Source organism: Cervus canadensis, chromosome 7 (assembly GCF_019320065.1).
Source record: "Cervus canadensis isolate Bull #8, Minnesota chromosome 7, ASM1932006v1, whole genome shotgun sequence".
Classification (NCBI taxonomy): domain Eukaryota; kingdom Metazoa; phylum Chordata; class Mammalia; order Artiodactyla; family Cervidae; genus Cervus; species Cervus canadensis.
In genome coordinates, this window is record NC_057392.1 from 15,383,977 (window position 1) to 15,403,490 (window position 19,514).

The 19,514-nt window shown below is 43.4% G+C and overlaps 1 protein-coding gene across 6 annotated transcripts in view; it reads left to right on the forward strand.

The window, feature by feature from the left end:
* The window catches only part of CPNE4 (copine 4), a 676,149-nt gene that overhangs the window by 16,089 nt on the left and 640,546 nt on the right, over positions 1-19,514 (forward strand). The window contains exon 1 of one of the 6 annotated variants that reach the window (XM_043474405.1): positions 4,899-5,139. The exons of the other annotated variants lie outside the window; for them this stretch is intronic. Coding sequence (XP_043330340.1) covers positions 5,111-5,139 — 29 coding nt within the window. The 5' untranslated portion in view covers positions 4,899-5,110. Of the gene's footprint in view, positions 1-4,898; positions 5,140-19,514 lie in introns of those variants that run through there. 6 annotated transcript variants of the gene reach the window in all.

Here is a 19,514-nt window from a genome sequence, read left to right on the forward strand (position 1 = left end):
GCCCTGGTGGGCTACAGTCCATAGGGTTGTGAAGAGACATGACTGAAGTGACTGAGCACATAGCATGCAATGTGGTTACTTAGGAGGAAACTTAAAATATTAGAGGAGGTGAATATTTATGCTTTGCACCCTAGTCTGCAAAGTGACAACTACAGCTCTTGAATCCTCATCAGTCATGTTCATTCAGCATGAACCAGAGTTATTCAGTTCAGTTCAGTCGCTCAGTTGTATCCGACTCTTTGTGACCCCATGAATCGCTGCACTCCAGGCCTCCCTGTCCATCACCAACTCTCGGAGTTCACTCAAACTCATGCCCATCGAGTCGGTGATGCCATTCAGCCGTCTCATGCTCTGTCGTCCCCTTCTCTTCCTGCCCCCAATCCCTCCCAGCATCAGGGTCTTTTCCAATGAGTCAACTCTTCTCATCAGGTGGCCAAAGTACTGGAGTTTCAGCTTCAGCATCAGTCCTTCCAATGATCACCCAGGACTGATCTCCTTTAGGATGGACTGGTTGGATCTCCTTGCAGTCCAAGGGACTCTCAAGCATCTTCTCCAATACCACAGTTCAAAAGCATCAATTTTTCAGTGCTCAGCTTTCTTTATAGTCCAACTCTCACATACATACATGACCACTGGAAAAGCCATAGCCTTGACCAGACGGACCTTTGTTGGCAAAGGAATGTCTCTGCTTTTTAATATGCTATCTAGCTTTTTAATACGCTATCATTAGTTTTATATTGGTTGCTTCTGTTGGTCATGACTTTCCTTCCAAGGAGTAAGCGTCTTTTAATTTCATGGCTGCAGTCACCATCTGCACTGATTTTGGAGCCCAAAAAAATAAGGTCTGACACTGTTTCCACTGTCTCCCCATCTATTTCCCATGAGGTGATGGGACCAGATGCCATGATCTTAGTTTTCTGAATGTTAAGCTTTAAGCCAACTTTTTTTTTTAGAAGACAAAAGGTAATAAGTACTACATGCATTTATTTATTTATTATTGATTGGGATATAGTTGCTTTACAATATTGTGTTGTTTTCTGCTGTAAAACAGAGTGAATTGGCTATAAGTATATATATAACCCTTCCATCTGGACCTCTCTCCCTCTGTCCCCACCCCCCCATAGCTAGCTATTTTACTACATGGTACTGTATATATGTCAGTCCCAATCTCCCAATTCATCCCACCTCCCGCTTCCTCCCCACCACGTCCACCCATTTCTTCCCTATGTCTGTGTCTCTTTTCTTGCCCTGCAAATAGGTTCATCTGGACCATTTTCCCAGATTTCCACATATATGCGTTAACACATGCTCTTTGTTTTTCTCTTTCTGACTGACTTCACTCTGTAAGACATCCGTGTCCATCCATGTCTCCACGGATGACCCAATTTTGTTCTTTTTAATGGCTAAGTAATATTCATTGGGTATATATACCACATCTTTATCCATTCATCTGTCACCTATATTGAAATGTACAATTCAGTGGCATTAACTGTGTTCACAATGTTGTGCAGACATTACAGCTATCAACTTCCCACCCGAGTTTTCATCACCCCAAACAGAAACTCTGTACCTGTTAAGCAAAGATTCCCACCCCCTTTCCTGGTTAACCTCTCTAATCTACTTTCTGCCCTTAAGAATTTGTCTATTTTAGGTATTTCATGTAAATAGAATCATATAATATTTATCCCTTTGTGTCTGTTTAAGCCAACTTTTTCACTCTCCTCTTTCACTTTCATCAAGAGGCTCTTTAGTTCTTCTTCACTTTCTGCCATAAGGGTGGTGTCATCTGCATATCTGAGGTTATTGATATTTCTCCCGGCAATCTTGATTCCAGCTTGTGCTTCATCCAGCCCAGCGTTTCTCATGATGTGCTCTGCATATAAGTTAAATAAGCAGGGCGACAGAGTTATTAGGCAATGTCACAAAGCATGACCATCTGCTGCTACTGTGTATCGAGTGTCTTATATGGAGAGAAACAAGGAGGGTTAAGAGTTGAGAGCATCCAAATTATGCTTAATGGCTGTTTGGAGTTGCTTTGTGGAGCATTGTTTGTGTTCTGCAGCTCGTGGTGTGACCTTGGGTATGTGCCAGATGTCCCAAATCACAGAAGGCTGGTGAGTGGTAGATGGATGACGTGGTGGGGGATGGAGGGAAGGAGAGGTGATGGCATTAGTCTTCCACTCAGGGAGAAACGTGAGCTGTGCTGTGGGGGAGAAAGGCTCATGCTCCATCGTGTGATCTGGCAGCAGACTACTGATTCAAAGTTTATGCTGTTCCTTCCTTTAGGACCTGGAGTTCCTATGGTCCCCTTTCCCAAGGAGATAGCCAGAGTTTCCATCTGCTTAGCTCCACAGGGTTGACTGTGGGGTCATCATTTATTCATTCATTCGTTTGGGAGGGTGACAGGCTGCCTCTGCTGATATGTAAGCAGGCCCCAGCCTTTGCATCTGTATCCAGGCTGTGCCTGGGTTTTCCTTTCAGGAGCTGCAGCCCTCAGAGCCCTGGGGTTCAGCTGAGTGGCCCTGCCTTCCCCCATCCCACACTGTGGCAGGTCTGAAGGCTAAGGTCAGGCAGGATGTGAGCAGCCCAGCGCTGCGGAAGGGGAGGCCTGCTCACTGGCTCTTGGCTTTCATGTGCAGGACCCTTTGGGAAGAGAAGGGCAGAAAGGACAGGACCAGCATGGAGCACTGTATAGTTTGTGCTGTGTTCTGACTCTCATACCTTTAAGCTCCATGGCTAGGAGGCATGTTGCAGCGACAGACTGCCTAGTCCTGCTGGAGGAGCAGAATTTGTTTATCCTAGATTTTTAGTTTCTGAGAGCTCGTAGTTCTTAGAACTTCTGAAATTTTTCTAATCTTAGGACTGGAGGTAGAGGGATTGATCTGCTGAAGTGTGGCTAAATTTGCAGTTCAGGAAATTGCATGATTAGGTCAAGTGAGAAAATTAAAGCACATTCTCATTAGTTTTATATTGGTTGCTTCTGTTGTCTTTAAAAGTAAGTATCTAATTGCAAACTTTCCTTCTTCCTTTATATGTGTATCTTCATGTTTCCCATGAATGTATATTTACCTTTATTTATCAAATTTATTTTTCAGATATATTGTATTACATACTGACGCAATACCATGCCCACTACTTTGAACCAGTTATTTAAGCCTTTCATCTGAAATAACAGCTATCTGAGTATTTCTGATACTTACTACTTAGGGCTTAGAAGATTTCATGTGCAGTTGAGGCAAAGTCCTACAGTAGAAGGGATGGCATGCTTTCTAAAGCTTGGAAATGAAGATGCTAATACTCAGCTTCACAAAATTGTACATAATTTAAAACTGCATACTTTCTTGCTTGCTTTATTTTTAAATGTTGATCCTGGCACTCAGAATCTCAGAGCTCCTATTTTCTTATTTTACAACTCCTAAGGAATGTGCAAAAGGAAAGGTAATAAAGGACTATCTTTTCAAGATAAAAACATGAATCATAAAGGTGACAGCCATGCCATATGTGAGAAGTGATTAATAGCTGTCGTGTCTGCTAATGGCTTTTTTAAAAATAAAATGATAAAGCAGATTTTCCTATTATTTAGTGTTTCAGTGCTTGCTCAAGTACATTGCCCTGATTCTTTTTCATACCCCAGCAGTGCTGTGTTAGAGCTTACTTAACTATTTCACATAACTCCATGGTTATTCTTCTAGTATATTTTAAGTTTCAAGACAATGATGTGGTATGTTAAAACCATAACCGCCACTTTTTATTTCTGGAGAGTGCAATTGGATGGACAGAAGGCAAAGTATTTTCAAGGTTTGCTCATTTGGAATTTCATCCAGAGCAGTGATGAACCAGTAGTCATGCACTTAATCAAGCACATGCACACATTTCGATGGCCTTCCCTTGCCATCCTCAGCAGATCTGCTGCAGGCCTCATGGGGACAGACAAACAGGCCCAAAGACCTCTGAGTGAGGGATGGAAGGGGAAGAAAGCTCTTATTTTAAAATTCAGTTGTCTTGCCTTTGTCTAATAATGAGTGAGGTTGAGCATCTTTTCATGTGTTTATTAGCCATCAGTATGTCTTCAGCCACTATAGAAGACAGTATGGAGACTCCTTAAAAAACTAGGACTAAATTCAGTTGTCATCTTAGCAAAATTGGTTAGTTCTAGGACATGCATCTCCATGAAATTCTATTGTTTTTGGCAAATAACCAAACCCTTTCCCCTTCACTGATAAGCTCCTTGTATATGTCGGTAGTTTTCCTCTTGTTTGGGTCACAGTTTCCTTTGAGAATCTCCTGAAAGCCATAGATTCTCTCACCTAAAAACTGAAGACACTTACTTGTACACAAAAGTCTGCATCCAGTTTCAGGAGTTTACAGACCTCCCTGAGGCTGAGACCTTTTTCTTTTCCCATCAAGAACCCCTTCGTTGTTTTTCCAGTGGATGTGTTCTTCATGGTAAATTTCTTTGAAAAAATACCTACATTAAACCTGTGACATGGCAGCGTTTCTTTTAGAGGAAAGGGAGCAGTAGAACTGGGGACATGTTATTGCCATAAATAGCTGTGCATTGTGTTGTCTGGGGCACAGTCTGCATAGAGCATCTGGCTCCTCAGCTCCTGGGGATGCTTGGAGGAAGCAGGTGCAGGAGGGGTGAGGGCCGTGCCTTGGGGGTTGGCAGTGAGGGAGGCATGGCTGCGTGCCAGTCATTGTCCTCAGGGGCGCTCCCTGCCCCCACTCTGTGAAGTCCAGGAGCCCTGATCCCTGACGGGCTGCCCAGGAAGCTAGTGAGTTGAATGCATCATGTGATGCCTTGCCACAAATAAGAGGAGAAGGCCTCCTGCCGCATTCCTGGTGGAGGGCCAGCAGCGCCCAGGCTTTTGCCCAGATAGCCTCCAGAGCTCCAAGCCCTGGGTCATGAGACACAGCGTTTCTGGGACCTGCTTCCCTAGACCAGGGCTGCTGTGCTCACAGGAGATAGTGGCTGCTTACCAGTGAAGCTAATTGGCCTTGGATGTGATTCCCACACATCTTTATGCAGGTACATCAGCCAGCCTGGAACTAGGTGCTGGGTGCCTTGTAAGGTCCCAAGAGATACTTTGGAAATAGAGAGGGAAGGAGAATGAACATGGAGGACCTGGAAGCTCAAGGGTAAGATGTGTCCTCCATCCCTTTATCTCCCCCCTTTTCACACTCCCTCTTCCTTCCTCCTGCTCCTTCCTCCATCGTTCTGTCCATTTTTCTTTCCTTTCTTTCTTTCATCCTTCTCTCCTCCTTCCCTCTCTTTCTCCTTCTTTCTCTATTTTTCTTTCCCCTCCTCACTTTCTTCCCAATACTCTTTCTTTCAGTCTTTTCTTCTTTTCCGTCCCTCCTTTCAAAAGATGTGTTCGGGCATCTGCCTGGGTCTGTTGGTTCTCAGCTGGAGTGGAATTTTGGTGCCCTTTCTGGGTCCAGCTCTTCCTACCAGGGAGCATTTTTGTACTGTGTTGCCTTCTCCTGCTCCTTCCTTCATCAATATATTGAACAGCTGCCTTTAGAGGAAAAAAAGCTAAAATGATTATGGACTTCACTTTCAGGAAGGAAGATTAAAATCAAATTTAGGAATTGAGGTACAAGTATATGAAAAGCTAAATAATAGTGGGATAATGACATGATGTCTTCGAACAAGAAGGTGACATGCCAGAGGACAGAATGAGCATTATTCTTAGATGAGTGAAATGAAACATATTTGAGTTAGGAGAATTGAGTAGTTTTTGTGGAATAGGTGGGTTTGGGAAAGTTTTAGAGAGAAGGAGTGTAAACTGGGGTTCCAAATAGGGTTTTCGTATTTGGAAAAGAAAGAGAATTTCAGTCCAGGAAAGGGGAATGACGTGGGTAAAATCTTAGTGGTGTTGGTCTCTTTCTTTGGTCTCCTACATTTCCCAAGGGAAAGTTCTAGTCCAGGGAACCTCTCTTTCTCTCCTGGTCATGGCTATCTTGTCTCCAGTTCTGTATCTTTTCCCACATCTTAAATTCAGCTGTTGATGTGCTCAGGGGAAGCACCTGGTGTGTCTCAGCTCCTGCCCTGATCAGCAGACTGGTCATTTTCTGCTAAATGTAAGGAGCTACTTGGGGGGGATATTTAAACTGAAGAGAGGGTGTTGAACCATCTTTCCCAGCTTAGTGGTTGAAATTCCAACAGTAATTTTTTTTTTTTTTTTTATCAGCCCTTGGGAACCAGAGTACTGCTTTTAGCACTCATGATTTAACATGCTGGAGGTCTCAGAGCACCTGAAGTCAAGGCTTTGGATTGGCATTCTTTATGTGACTTGTCCAGTGTGATTGAGTCCAATCCAGGAAACACTCCCATTTTTCTTGCACATTTTATGTACATTTAGCTATTGTTCTTGTAAGTTTTCATAGTAGATAGGTATTATAAGCTGAAGCCAATCCATATTATTTTGTTCCAGCATCTTGAGTCCTTGAAGAAATAGTTGATTTTTAAGATGCCTGATGAGCTTTGTACCTAGCCTGGTGTCTGGGTCTTTCCTAGCAGTGACTTGAGTCAAATCTGACTAATATACTGTGGTAACACCTGGGCTGTGAAAGGTGAAGATTCTAGGTTTAATCCCTCTGAGTCTCGAATTTCTCTTTGATTGTTCCATTGGGTCCTTTCCAAGGCTTAGCCTCTTTGGCAACATTGCTAGGGAGATAGAGGGTTGCCGGGATCCTCCTAGGCATATGAGCTTTTGATATTTGCCCCTAAGTAAAAGAAATAATTCCTTTACCGAATACTTGCTAGTTGTCCAGAACTGAAATTTTCTCATTGGTCCATTACATTTAATTATTGAAAAGTTCACATTCAGGCATCGTATATGTCATGTGTTGTGTGTGTGTGTGCGTGAAGAAAATTCTTTTTCCTTTCAAGAATAGTGTGGTGATTCTCAAGATCTAGTTGATCTTCTCTTCTTTCATAATCTGGTTTAAAAGGTTACTTTGGAGCAGAAGGGAAGGGAGATGATGACCCTGGTGGTAAATGTAAGCCTAACTGAAAGCTGTCCTAGAATGCTATTGTCAGAGGACAGTTTTGAAAGTTTTAACTCAGCTCCCCATGTTATGCAAAAGGGAAAACCTAGGTCCAGAAATGTGAAGTGATTTCTGCCAATATGATGCAACAGATTTAAAGACAAACCAGGATCTGAGTATAGGTTCTCTGACTGTTAGAAATAATTACATGTACAGAATCTGTGCAGCCTGTTATCAAAATATGTAGGACAAAGAAAGCAATGGTAAATAGTTTTCAGCAGAATAAAGGAAACAGCTTTGTGCCACATTTAATTAGGAGTGATTTAACAACATGTTTCAGAAAAAAATTTAAATTGGAGGATAAATATTTCTCAAGAATACAAAGATCTTTTGCTAGGATATTTAGGGTCTGTTTGAAAAATATTATCGGTTAAAAAAAGCAATCAGACTTCTTGCCCATGACATTCTCATAACACCATATAATGACTTTGGAGGTGTAGAGTGCTAAGCTAATCAAAAGCTATTCAGTTGCTTGAAAACTATTAAATAACTGTTTTTGTGAAAGAAGCCAAGTACACAATATATTAAAAGATACTAGAAGTGCAGTCTTCTCATATACCATGGGATGCAGTCAAAACTGTAATTAGACTATATTTCCTGTTCCCGAAGCCAGTGTTAGACAAAAGAAGAGATTAAAATAGTTTCTGAATCAAAAATATTTTAAGTAAAAAAGAAAGAAAAAGGAAAGAAAAATCAAAATCATTTGGGTATTGAGGAAGGAGAAAGCAAATGGTCTAATGAACAAAGCTATCATTTGTAGCCCAGCTTGATGGTGCCTCCTCCCACCTCTCCTTCTCAGCTGCCCCTCATTCTCACCCCAGTCTCTGAGAAATGCCTGGCCCCTGTACTCCACTAGGATCTTGGGGAGGTGTGGAGAGGAGGCAGGGACTACCCTGGGCCATTTTCTGTGCTCTGTTGCCTCAGGGAAGGCTCTCGGAGGGTCAGAGAGAGAGCACTGTTTGCAGTTGTAGGCACATATCCAGGGCCTGGGAGGTGGCTGAAGAAAGATCTTCTTTATGAGCTGCAGACAGGCCTTCTTTCAGCTCCTCCAGTAGCAGGCACCCTCTTAGAGCTGAGTTTGGGTGCAGAGCCCTCAAGATAGTCCTGGGTTCCCCACCCAGGAGAGTGTGCAGGGTGAGCTCATGGCACAGTTTGGTTTAGCTTCAATCCAGATCTCTTCCTTTGCTTTCCTTCTCTCAGAGTCACTACTGTCATCTACCCCAAACATGTGCTGATCACCTGTGTTGTTGCATTGTTCGGAAGCTATGGTATAAATAGAGCAGAAGGGCACTGGCTCTGGAGCTGCAATACCTGGGCCCATATCTGCACTCCACACTTAGTAGCGCATGGTTTGGGGCAAGTTATGCAATTTCTCTGGGCCTCAGTTTCATTATCTGTGAACATGGAATAATAATGATGTGTGAGTGCTTAGTCACTCAGTTGTATCTGATTCTTTGCAACCCTAACGACTTAGCCTGCCAGGCTCCTCTGTCCATGGGATTCGCCAGGCAAGAATACTGGAATGGGTTGCCATTTCCTATGCCAGAAGATCTTCCCGACCCAGGGATCAAATCTGGCTCTCCTGCATTGGCAGGCAGGTTCTTTACCACTGAGTCACCAGGGAAGCCCTGGAATAATAATGATAATAAATCCCAAGACATGGGTTGTGAGGTTCTTAAATGAGAAGGGAAAAGCACTGTGATCGTGCCTGGCATGGATAGCGGCTCCTCAGATATTAGTGATGATTATTACTCTAACCTGTATGGATGCTGGGAAAGGATATAAATACCATCCCTGCCCTGGATGGATTATGCTGTAATCTGGGAAACTGGACATTTTTCAGTCATGGAGAAGGAAGTTGGTCTTATAAAGCTGGTCTAGTGGAGCTGAATTCTCTTAGTTTTCACTTGTCTGTAAAGCTTTTGATTTCTCTGTCAAATTTGAATGAGAGCCTTGCTGGGTAGAGTGATCTTGGTTATAGGTTTTTCCCTTTCATCGCTTTAAATATATCTTGCCACTCCCTTCTGACCTACAGTTTCTGCTGAAAAATCAGCAGATAATCTTATGGGGTTTCCCTTGTATGTTATTTGTTGCTTTTCCCTTGTTGCTTTTAATATTTTTTCTTTGTATTTAATTTTTGTTCGTTTGATTACTGTGTGTCTTGGTGTGTTTCTCCTTGCATCTATCCTGCCTGGGGCTCCCTGTCCTTCCGTGACTTGGGTGACAGTTTCCTTTCCCATGGTTGGGAAGTTTTCGACTGTAATCTCTTCATATATTTTCTCAGACCCTTTCTCTTTTTCTTCTTCTTCTGAGACCTCTAAAATTCAAATGCTGATGTGTTGGAAGTTGGTCTTATGACCTTGTGTGTCTAGCAAAGGATCACTTTTATGTCTGAGGGTGAATTGCTGGCCTTGCCTGTGCGATCTAGCATGGATGGAGCAGAGGGTCCTTATTTTCCAAAAGAGCTAAGCCCTCTAATCATGTTACTTTTTCCAGATCTTAGCTTCTGAGAAATCCTGTCTGGGTTTCATTCACTCTTTAGGAAAAAAAATAAAAAGCACGTGGTTACATAGGAATAACTACGTGTAACTGGCCAAAGAAATAGAATACACGTGAATTCTTAAATATGCTACTGTTTTCAAGGTCATCTTTTTGATTGTGCCCCTTTGGTATCCTGGGAAAATGCAGAGGGAAGACCAGTCTGTTTTGTGGAATCTTGTATGAATTTATCAATCTCATAATGCCTAGAAGATGCATCTCTTAGAATGAAGCCTCCATGCTCTAGTAAGTCCCTCCTCTTGTTGTGTGATGCCAGTCTTTTCAGGGAAGGATTTCACACCATTGACATTTTGGATACTAACTTCTGTTTGGCTGGTAGCGTCAATTCTTGGTGGCTTTCATGGCTCCTGTCAGTGAACTGGGGCTCAGGTTCTGCCCACTTTATGCTCAGCACTGCCTCAAGCAGAGGTCAGCAAACTAACCGAGGAGCCCAATCTAGTCTGCCATCAGTCTTTATACGTAAAGCTTTATTGAGACGCAGCCACAGCCATGAATTCACATATTACCTATGACTGCTTTTGTGCTACAAATGCAGCATTAAGTAGTACTTGGGAGAGGCCATATGGTCCACAATACCTAGAAAAAGTCCTGTCCAACCTGCTGATCCTCGACCTAAAGATTAGATGTAGAGAGAGGGGGAGTCCTCCCAAGGCCACATGGGGAGGCAGAGATCACAACTGCTCAACTGTAGGGAAATTCAGGACAAGAAAGTATAAGAGGAGAGTAAGAAAGTTGCCTGTAGAATCAAGGAGATGAAGTAGAAGCTGAACTGTTTGGATACAGGCTGGAAGTTGCCCCGATCATGTGTTTTTCTCATCACAGGAGTCACATGAAATCCTCCAGTGAAGGGAAGTGTACTGGGTCTGTGACACGATTCCCTGTCTCCCTGCAGCTCTGCTGTGATGGCCGGTTACAGTCTGCAAACAAAACTGCCCTTTGAGATTTGACCTTACATTTCTGTGTTGACTCAGAACTGGATAATCAGATTCCTGTATTTCCAGCTACCAGAGCCCCCTCACTCCTTTGAAAGTGCTTTGTGAAGTATCCCCGAGGAAGCCACACCACTCCAAGTGTCTGCCTTTCCCCTTTCTGTCATTGAAAGGGTCACAAGAAGACAGAGTATGAAATCCAGTCCTGTTGACCCACGAATCTTGCTTTGCAAGGAGAGCAGCGGCTTAGGAGCCACTCATTTTCCGTATATTACTGACTCCATCTCTACTAAGAGCTTGTCAGTCTGATCTCAGCTCTGTGACAACCCCTTCCCAGAGCTTCTTCACAGGACTCTCTGCTGGCCTGGGATCTCTGCTGGTTGCTGGCTGTTCACTGTGGCCCAGGACTGCCTCCATCCTGATGGCCACCATTTCCAACTTACACAAGGCATCCTGTGGACTGGCAGCAGTCCTGGGTCCTGTTCCTTCCCCTCTCTGAGCTTCGGTGTTGCCTGCTTGGGGAAACTGAGCTAGATGGCTTCCAAGGCATCTCTTAACTCTTTGATTTGTAGTCCTTTTGAGGAGTCTGTGTGGCTGGCGAAGTTCCCTTCATGCTCTGTGGTGCTTCCCTGCCTGGAGTGCCTTTGAAGCCAGCAGGAAAAGCTGTGCGCCAGGAAATCCAAGGGCTTGAGAAAAGAAGGGCTGTTGGGTTGCTCTGGAGACTGGACGTGACAGGGTCAAGGCAAATACTGGCTTCGAGTGTCAAACCAAAGGCAGATATGGCTAAGCCTGGACTGCTCTTCTCAACATCAGAGCAGGAGAAAAGCTGGAGCCCCTCTGGCTCCATGTGCAGGGAGAACAGCAGCATGTGCCCAAGCATCTTCTCTCCCTGACCAGACCATGGCTGGAGTCTGACAGCAGAGATCTGGACGCCAGAGTGACGAGATGCCTGGGCTGAGCGAAGGGACAGTCATAGGGAGCAGAACAAGGGACCCTGTGGGTGTGAATACGCAGAGGTGAGGCTCACTGAGGCCTCAGACCCTCTAGGGAAGAGGCACCTCTGAGCTTCCTGAGATCTTGTCAAACCCACACTTTAGTTCTCTTAGGTTACTAAAGTGTTTGGTGTATTTTTCTTTTTTTAAAAAATTATTTGTTTATTTATTTTACTTTACAATATTGTATTGGTTTTGCCATACATTGACTTGAATCCGCCACGGGTGTACATGTGTTCCCCATCCTGAACCCCCCTCCCACTTCCCTCCCCATCCCATCCCTCTGGGTCATCCCAGTGCACCAGCCCTGAGCACCCTGTCTCATGCATTGAACCTGGACTGGAGGTTCATTTCACATATGATAATGTACATGTTTTACTGCCATTCTCCCACATCATCCCACCCTTGCCCTCTCCCACAGAGTCCAAAAGACTGTTCAATACATCTGTGTCTCTTTTGCTGTCTCACATACAGGGTTATCATTACCATCTTTCTAAATTCCATATATATGGTTTAGTATACTGTATTGGTATTTTTCTTTCTGGCTTACTTCACTCGGTATAATAGGCTCCAGTTTCATCCACCTCATTAGAACTGATTCAAATATAGAACTGCCATATGACCCAGCAATCCCACTGCTGGGCATAAACACTGAGGAAACCAGAATTGAAAGAGACACGTGTACCCCAATGTTCATCGCGGCACTATTTATAATAGCCAGGACATGGAAGCAACCTAGATGTCCATCAGTGGATGAATGTATTTTTCTTAAAAACCTTGTTTTCTTCTGTGTTGTCCCTACTTTGTTGGGTGTTGATAATGACGGATGTGGACCTGTTGCTAAATGATTTCCTATTATCTCATGTAATTTAAACCTCACACGGTTAGCTGTGGCCAGTTCTCTCTACATTTGGCAGAAGAGACAACCATGGCTCACTGGAATTAGATCATCTGCCCAAAGCCATAGGGCTAGAAAGTTCTGCAGCTGAAATTCTAACCCAGACCTTCCACCTGGATGATACTGCTTTTAAATGCTGTGTCCCGATGCCTGTCCACATCGGCTTGAATGTGACTAATGGAATTGCTAGTGCAATGAGGTTGCAGGAGCAGGGGGAGCTTTCTTACCTGTGCAGAGTTAACAGAACTCAGGGGTCCTTAACAGCACCTCTGACACTGGGGCAGAGGATTCTTTGGGAGGGGGGACTTTGCGGTGCACTGTGGGAAATTTAGCAGCATCCCTACTCTCCACCCACTAGGTACCAGTAGCATCCTCGTCTCCACCCACTTGTGACAACCCAGGATGTCTCCAGACTTTGTTCAGTATTCCCTGGGAGACAAAGCTGATCTTGGTCCAGTGAGAATCACTGACATGTTAATTCGTCAATAATGAAAAAAAATCTCTCATATGTAATTCTTTTATTGTCTACCTTTTTTCTCCTTTTACACCAAAATTCTACCCTTCAGGGCTTGAGCCCTTCTTCCTGCTTGGCTGACATCCTGAACTGTGTCACTGGGAACACTTTACCTTGCTGGCATCTTGTCCAGACACTCTCTCTTTGAGCCTGGAGCCTCCTAGGGGAAGTATTAAGAGACAACAAGCTATGAAAACAGTGTGTTCTTCCTTGTGCTAAGTGCCTCGGCTCTGGCAGTAAAACGCTTCAGTGGTGTGAACATATGGCATCAACTCAGCCTCTGAAAACCATGCTGGGCATCTAACATGCATGGAGGAAAGGAGACAGGCTGTGTGAGCTCTGGAAGCTTTTGGAAGGGACTCCCCTCTCCCCAGGAGCAGCTGGGTTGGGATTCCTCAGAGATCTTGACTCCACACAGGCCAAGGCTTTGCAGGCCTTGAAGCCATTGCATTTTGCTCCTTAATTAAACTCCCTGCAGCCCTTGACATCTGCCACAGAGGAAGGCCTAGAGCAGAGCAGCCTTGTAGCTCAGTGCTAGCCCTCACCTTGGCTCCAGGCAGGCCTCTGTTAAGGGAAGGGTCAGGGCACACCAGTAGGAACCCACTGCCTTCTGTCTGCACAGCCTTCTGACGGTGGGGTGTCACTTGGAGACTTCTAGGCCAATAAACAGCCTGGGGCATTGGTCTCAGAGCAGGGTGTCTGAGCTGCTCAGCCGCCCAGTTTAATAGTCCCAGCTGTAAAAGTTTAGCGAGGTCAGGGGTTTAATGTGCCAGAAAGTGATGGCTGTGAATTTTCACCAACATGCTTCCTGGGGATGTCATCATGGGATCTGAAAATGAGTTTTAAAATAGTCTTTTTTTCTTTTTTCAGAACATAAATCTTTGGAGCTAAATAGAATTATCAGGAGAAATCTTTGAAAGCTTAGTCCACAGGGATTAAATACATGTCCTGAACCCTGGCTGTAGGTGGGTGTACACGTGCCCGAACCTTTATGTCCATGTGCACACATGCGCTTGTCTCCATGTGAAGGATGAGGGGCTTAAGGCCAGATGAGCCTGTTTCACATTCCAGGTCAAGTCAGTTGCTGCATATACCCATGGACGAGTTACTTATGATCTCTGAGCCTGTTTCCTTATCCTTAAAATAGGAATAATTGTACTGACATCCATGGCACTGTTGTGAAGGTTACCAATTACGTGTTTGAAGTTAACAAAGCGTAGAAGACACTCAATAAATGATGTTGTTGTTTCTATCACAATATCCTGTTGTGAATTGTTAGGGAAAAGATACCAAGTCTAAGGTAGAACTGAATTTCTTAGCTTCAGTTCAGTCAGTTCAGTCGCTCAGCCTTGTCCGACTTTCTGCGACCCCATGAACCACAGCACGCCAGGCCTCCCTGTCCATCACCAACTCCCGGAGTCCACCCAAACCCATGTCCGTCGAGTCGATGATGCCATCCAGCCATCTCATCCTCTGTCGTCCCCTTCTCCTCCTGCCCCCAATCCCTCCCAGCATCAGGGTCTTTTCCAATGAGTCAATTCTTTGCATGAGGTGGCCAAAGTATTGGGGTTTCAGCTTCAACATCAGTCCTTCCAATGAACACCCAGGACTGATCTCCTTTAGGATGGACTGGTTGGATCTCTTCAATAATTAGGTTACTATATCTCGTACTTCCTTCATTTCACTCTTGGGACTGGACGTGAATATATTCAATTTCAAAATACTCTCTCATTCAATAATAATAACATGATCTTTCAGGAACTTGACTTTTCACTTAACGCCTCCAAAGGCTCCTGTTTTGTGTTCATTACTGTGAACCTTTATGAAATGTGTACTGTGTGCCAGACCCTTTAACTCCAGAGTTCCTGCTTGGAGAAAAGGAGAAAAGAGTAGCTTAAAAGGAAACTTAATGGTTTGGGTCTTGTCTTTTAGAACAAAATGCTTGGGTCTCTGAGGTCAAAAGAAGAAGTAGAGACACTGAAATGGTTGCTTTTCCAGGCTTCAGGCTCCAGGTCACAAGCTTAATGAGACCCTTGCCCTGTTTTCTCCACCGTGATCACATCACACTCTAAGCACTCCATCCTCTCCTTAAGGGAAGCATGGATCCAAGACCCCATAAAAACCCATCTAGTAGAGGTGGTAAATGCACCATATGTATTATTAACAAAATTAATAATAAAAAAGATAACAGCACTGGACCAGATGAGTATTATCATGTCCACTGTTATTGCAGTGGACACTCAGCCCCTTGGCCAGGAGATGACGTCCAGCTCAGATGTGCTGTTTCTTTTATAAAAAAGTTTAGCCTGTCTCCATTCCTGACTCAGCAACAAGCTAGACCATGCACTGCCATGTTGGTGTCCTGTCAGGACTGTGAGCTCACAGGACCTTCCCCGCACTGCCCCCTGAAGTCTCAGCACCTCATGCTCCTGTGTGATCCTGGAAATTGGCAGGAGTAGGGGGTCGACTGACTGCACCTGATTGCTAGTTGCTCTTAAAACGCAGTTTATTTCTCATCAGATTCATGATGTATCCGTTCAGTCTAGAGAATTGTAGTTCTTAGGTGAAAGAAAACTTTATGGCAGGTTAAGTAGAGTTGTAGATGACAGTGAATGCAATTTTAAAATTTCAGGAAATGGAGGGTTAGAAGTTGCATGGCTTTTGAAGGGGAATGTAGTCTGCCTGCTTTGGAAACATCCTGCTTCTTATACTGTTCTTCAAATTCCAGAACCTGTAGGATTCTTAGAGATAATCTACTTACAGTTGTAGACAGGCTTTACCTCTTTAGTTTGGTTATCTTAGAGAAAGAAGGGGAGCGGAGAGAAAGAGAATTATATTTCTGAGTTATGCACTTGATTTCCTTAATTTCTTTCAAGGGTCCTGACAATGAGATATTATTGTCCCAATTTTACTGTTGATGAAACTGAGGTCCTCAGAAGTCCCAGGGCCCAGGGTGTGTGTTCAAGCTTTTTGTCTCTGGATTGCTCATGCCCTTTCTGTAGTAATGTTTATTTTTGCACTCAGGGAGGGAGTTTTCTTAAATAGAAGGAGGAACATTTCTGTTTTAACTAATATCTACTCTAGGTAAATAAAAACAACAATAATGGGTATTTAATGAGTAGTTGCTATGTTAGATGCTATGCTAGGTGTTGTATTTTCCTGATGAGGAAGGCACTGTTTTTCCGTATTTGACAAGTAATGGAGCTGAAGCTCAGGGGCAGATGATTCCCTAGAATGGTACAGGTGTTAGAAGCACTCTGTCTTTATACTCATGTACTCTTTGTACCTTCCTTCCTTCTCTGAAGCATAGTGGCTTACAGCTCATGTGTATGTATGACAGGAATGGAATATTCTTTTTGTGTGTGTGTGTGTCTGTGTTAGTCAGGATAATAACAGGTTGTGCTAACTTGACAAATAACCACAGCAGATTGGTATCTTGGAGCAGCTTTCTAGGGCCCCTGTCCCCCATCATCAGTGGTGTAAGATGTGCCTTGACCTTTGGCTCTGCATTTCCACATAAAGCCCTTTCATAGTCACCCCAGTGGGACAGCTGGGTGCTGGGACTGTCCTGCCCTGGTCATTGAAGAGAAATACATCATACTGGTCACATCCTATCAAGCTGAAATTAGTTGTATGCCCCTAGACAGCAAAGAAAATGGAGAGGAGGAATTCTGCCCTCTGCACAGAAGAGGAAAGTTAGATGTAATTGATCTTGAAGACTCTAGTCCACTGGTACTGATGCTTTGTTTTATTTCCTCTACTGAGTATAGAAAAAGTTAAAGGTAGCAGTTATAATACTATGATATCTCTTCGGAATACTTTCATGGATTTGCAGTTCCATTTGGCAAATGATACTAATTTCAATTCCATATGTTTAACCACAGTGACTCATGTCCAACTCTGGCTATTTTAAATTTTTGTATGTTGGCTATACCAGTAACTGCAATTTTTTTTAAAGGATAAGATACTTCTTCTAAACTGTCAAAAATGTTTTAGCTCAGGAAATTGTTCTATTTTCTTGATAATATCTCAAATTATGCCTTAACTGGAGTTCTCAACTTTTTTAAACATCAGTGTAAAAATATTTTCCAACAGATTGTTAAAATCCTTCACAAAATGCTAAGTGAACCTAACAAAATATTAAACTATATATAGTATGATTCCAAATTGCTGTGTCTCTCTGATAATTGTTGTTTGTGTCACTCTGTCTTCTATACACACACACACACACACACACACACACACACATCCATATTGTAAATCAGTATATCAAAATATTGAAAGCTATAGTATCTGAGCCTAATGATTACTTTTATTATATTTTCCAATCTTTTTGGAATTAAAAAAAAACTTTATACCAAAATATCTTTTTAAAAATTAACGTAATTTTCTCAGATATGTTATAATCAGAAAAATGCATTTTATATGTTTATATAAATATAGAATGATTATGTATTTCTTGTTATTCTGTCTCACAGAATTCAATGGTTGCTCACCATAGATTATTCCTTGTTTCCTTTTTCAAGTCATTTAGAACTTGGAGGCAGTGTTGAGAACAGGAAAGGAGAGATGCCATTCAGAGATGAAGGGAATATCATTTGCATCATGAAATCCAGTTTAATTAGGGTCAGCCAGTCCCCACATCACTCTCCTCTTCTCTTCTTCCTGGATAGTTACTGGTATCTTCTGATGAATGTCATCTTGCAAGTAGCATGCTGGTGCTGGTGACTTTCAGCATCTCACCTGCTATGGCTCCTAGGTGTCAGCAGCCTTGTCTTTTCAATTAGGACCTATATGGCTCTGTTTATTCAAGTAACTTTGTACTTCCCCAGATTCCAGTGAATTTGGATGGAGAAGAGGGACACTAGTTGAATTTTAGTTTAGTCACTTGCCTGTTGGGAAACATGCTAAAAAGATGGCATTAGGATGGTTCGTACAAGGCCAGGATAAGGCATCTGCTGGGGCCTGATTCCTACTGACTTGTCAGCCTGGTATAGAGCACTGAGGGTGAGCAGCAGGCCTGCCACCTGGGAGCAGAAAATGAGGATGGCTTTCCTTGAAAGAAGGAGAGAAAGGCAGCCCATGGCTGTTAAGGTTATCCTAATCCTTGCTGTCTGAGTTGTGAGTGAAAGGGGATATGGCCTCCACATGCTTGCTCCCTGGGAACAAATGACTGAGGCAAGGTGCTTGCTGGGATCAGTGGAGGATGAGCTGATTGATGAGGGCTTTCTGAAGAGGCTGATCAGACTGACAGCTCAGAGTCATCACAAATAGACTGAGAAGTTGTGGTCTGTGACAGATGCCTCCTCTCCTCCATCTTCCCTTACTTGTCACCTTAACTGCATGGAGTCCCTCAAACAGCATCTGTGTTGTCATCTGCTTGACCTGTGTGGCTGGGTGGCCTTACAGTGTGGCCAGCACTGGGCTGACCAGCAGGGTGTGCTGGCAGTGATGAGTTCCCTTCAAAACCTGAGAACTCACTCAGGGAGGGAACTCAAGGCTCTTGAGCCTCAAAGTGCAGACAGATCATCTGGGGATCTTGAAAAATGCAGATTCTGTCTCAGTAGGCCTGAAGTGGAGCCTGAGAGTCTGCATTGCAGCAGGTTTTCAGGTGATATTGAGACTGCAGATTGCAGGACCTCTCTTTTGAGTTGTCTTCACTGGCCATCAGACTATTAGGATACTGGCAAAGCTTGACTTCTTGATACATTCTTCTATTTGAATTTTATCTGGGACTTTCCTGGTGGTCCAGTAGTTAGAATCCGCTTTGAAATGCAGGGCACGTGGGTTTGATCCCTGATCAGGGAAATAAGATCCCACATGCCACAGAGCAGCTAAGCCTGCATGCCAAGTTACACAGAGAGCCTATGTTACACAGCGAAGACCCTGCATGCCACAACTAAGATCCACGGCAGTCAGATAAATCAATCACATAAATAAATACATATAAATACATTTTTATCTATTGCAAAGGATGATTGTTTTAATGTAGCCTTTGATAGGGAATGGCGGCTCACTCCGGTATTCTTGCCCAGGAAATCCCGTGGACAGAGGAATCTGGTGGGATACAGTCCTTGGGGTTGCAAAGAGTCAGACATGACTGAACGACCAGTTCAGTCTGATATAAAAATAGATCTTAAAGGGATTGATTCATGGTTGAGTTTCTTTCTGGTTGTTTGTTTAGTTGGAAATGGAAGTGCCTAGATGGGCACTGTGGTCTCATTTTCTGCAAGAGGAGGAACACATTACCTCATCTAAATACTGCAACCCTAATTCCCTAAGTTGTAAGCTTCTGGAAAACAAGGGCCAATACTTGTGCAAACTGGTGCTTAATAAACACTTTCTTATCATAATCTGTGTACACATTTTGATGTGATCTATCTGGGCCAAAAATAAAAAGAATAAAAAAATGTAGGCGTTTGAGTTAAATATGACAAGAAAAATTGAAGCAGTGTCTCTGGAATGTCAGGCCTTATCTTCCTCTTAAATCAGACTTCAGCTCCTTACAAGACTCCCATGAAAGTGGCAAGTTGGCGACACATTAATGAGAACTTTGTCCCTCTCACTCA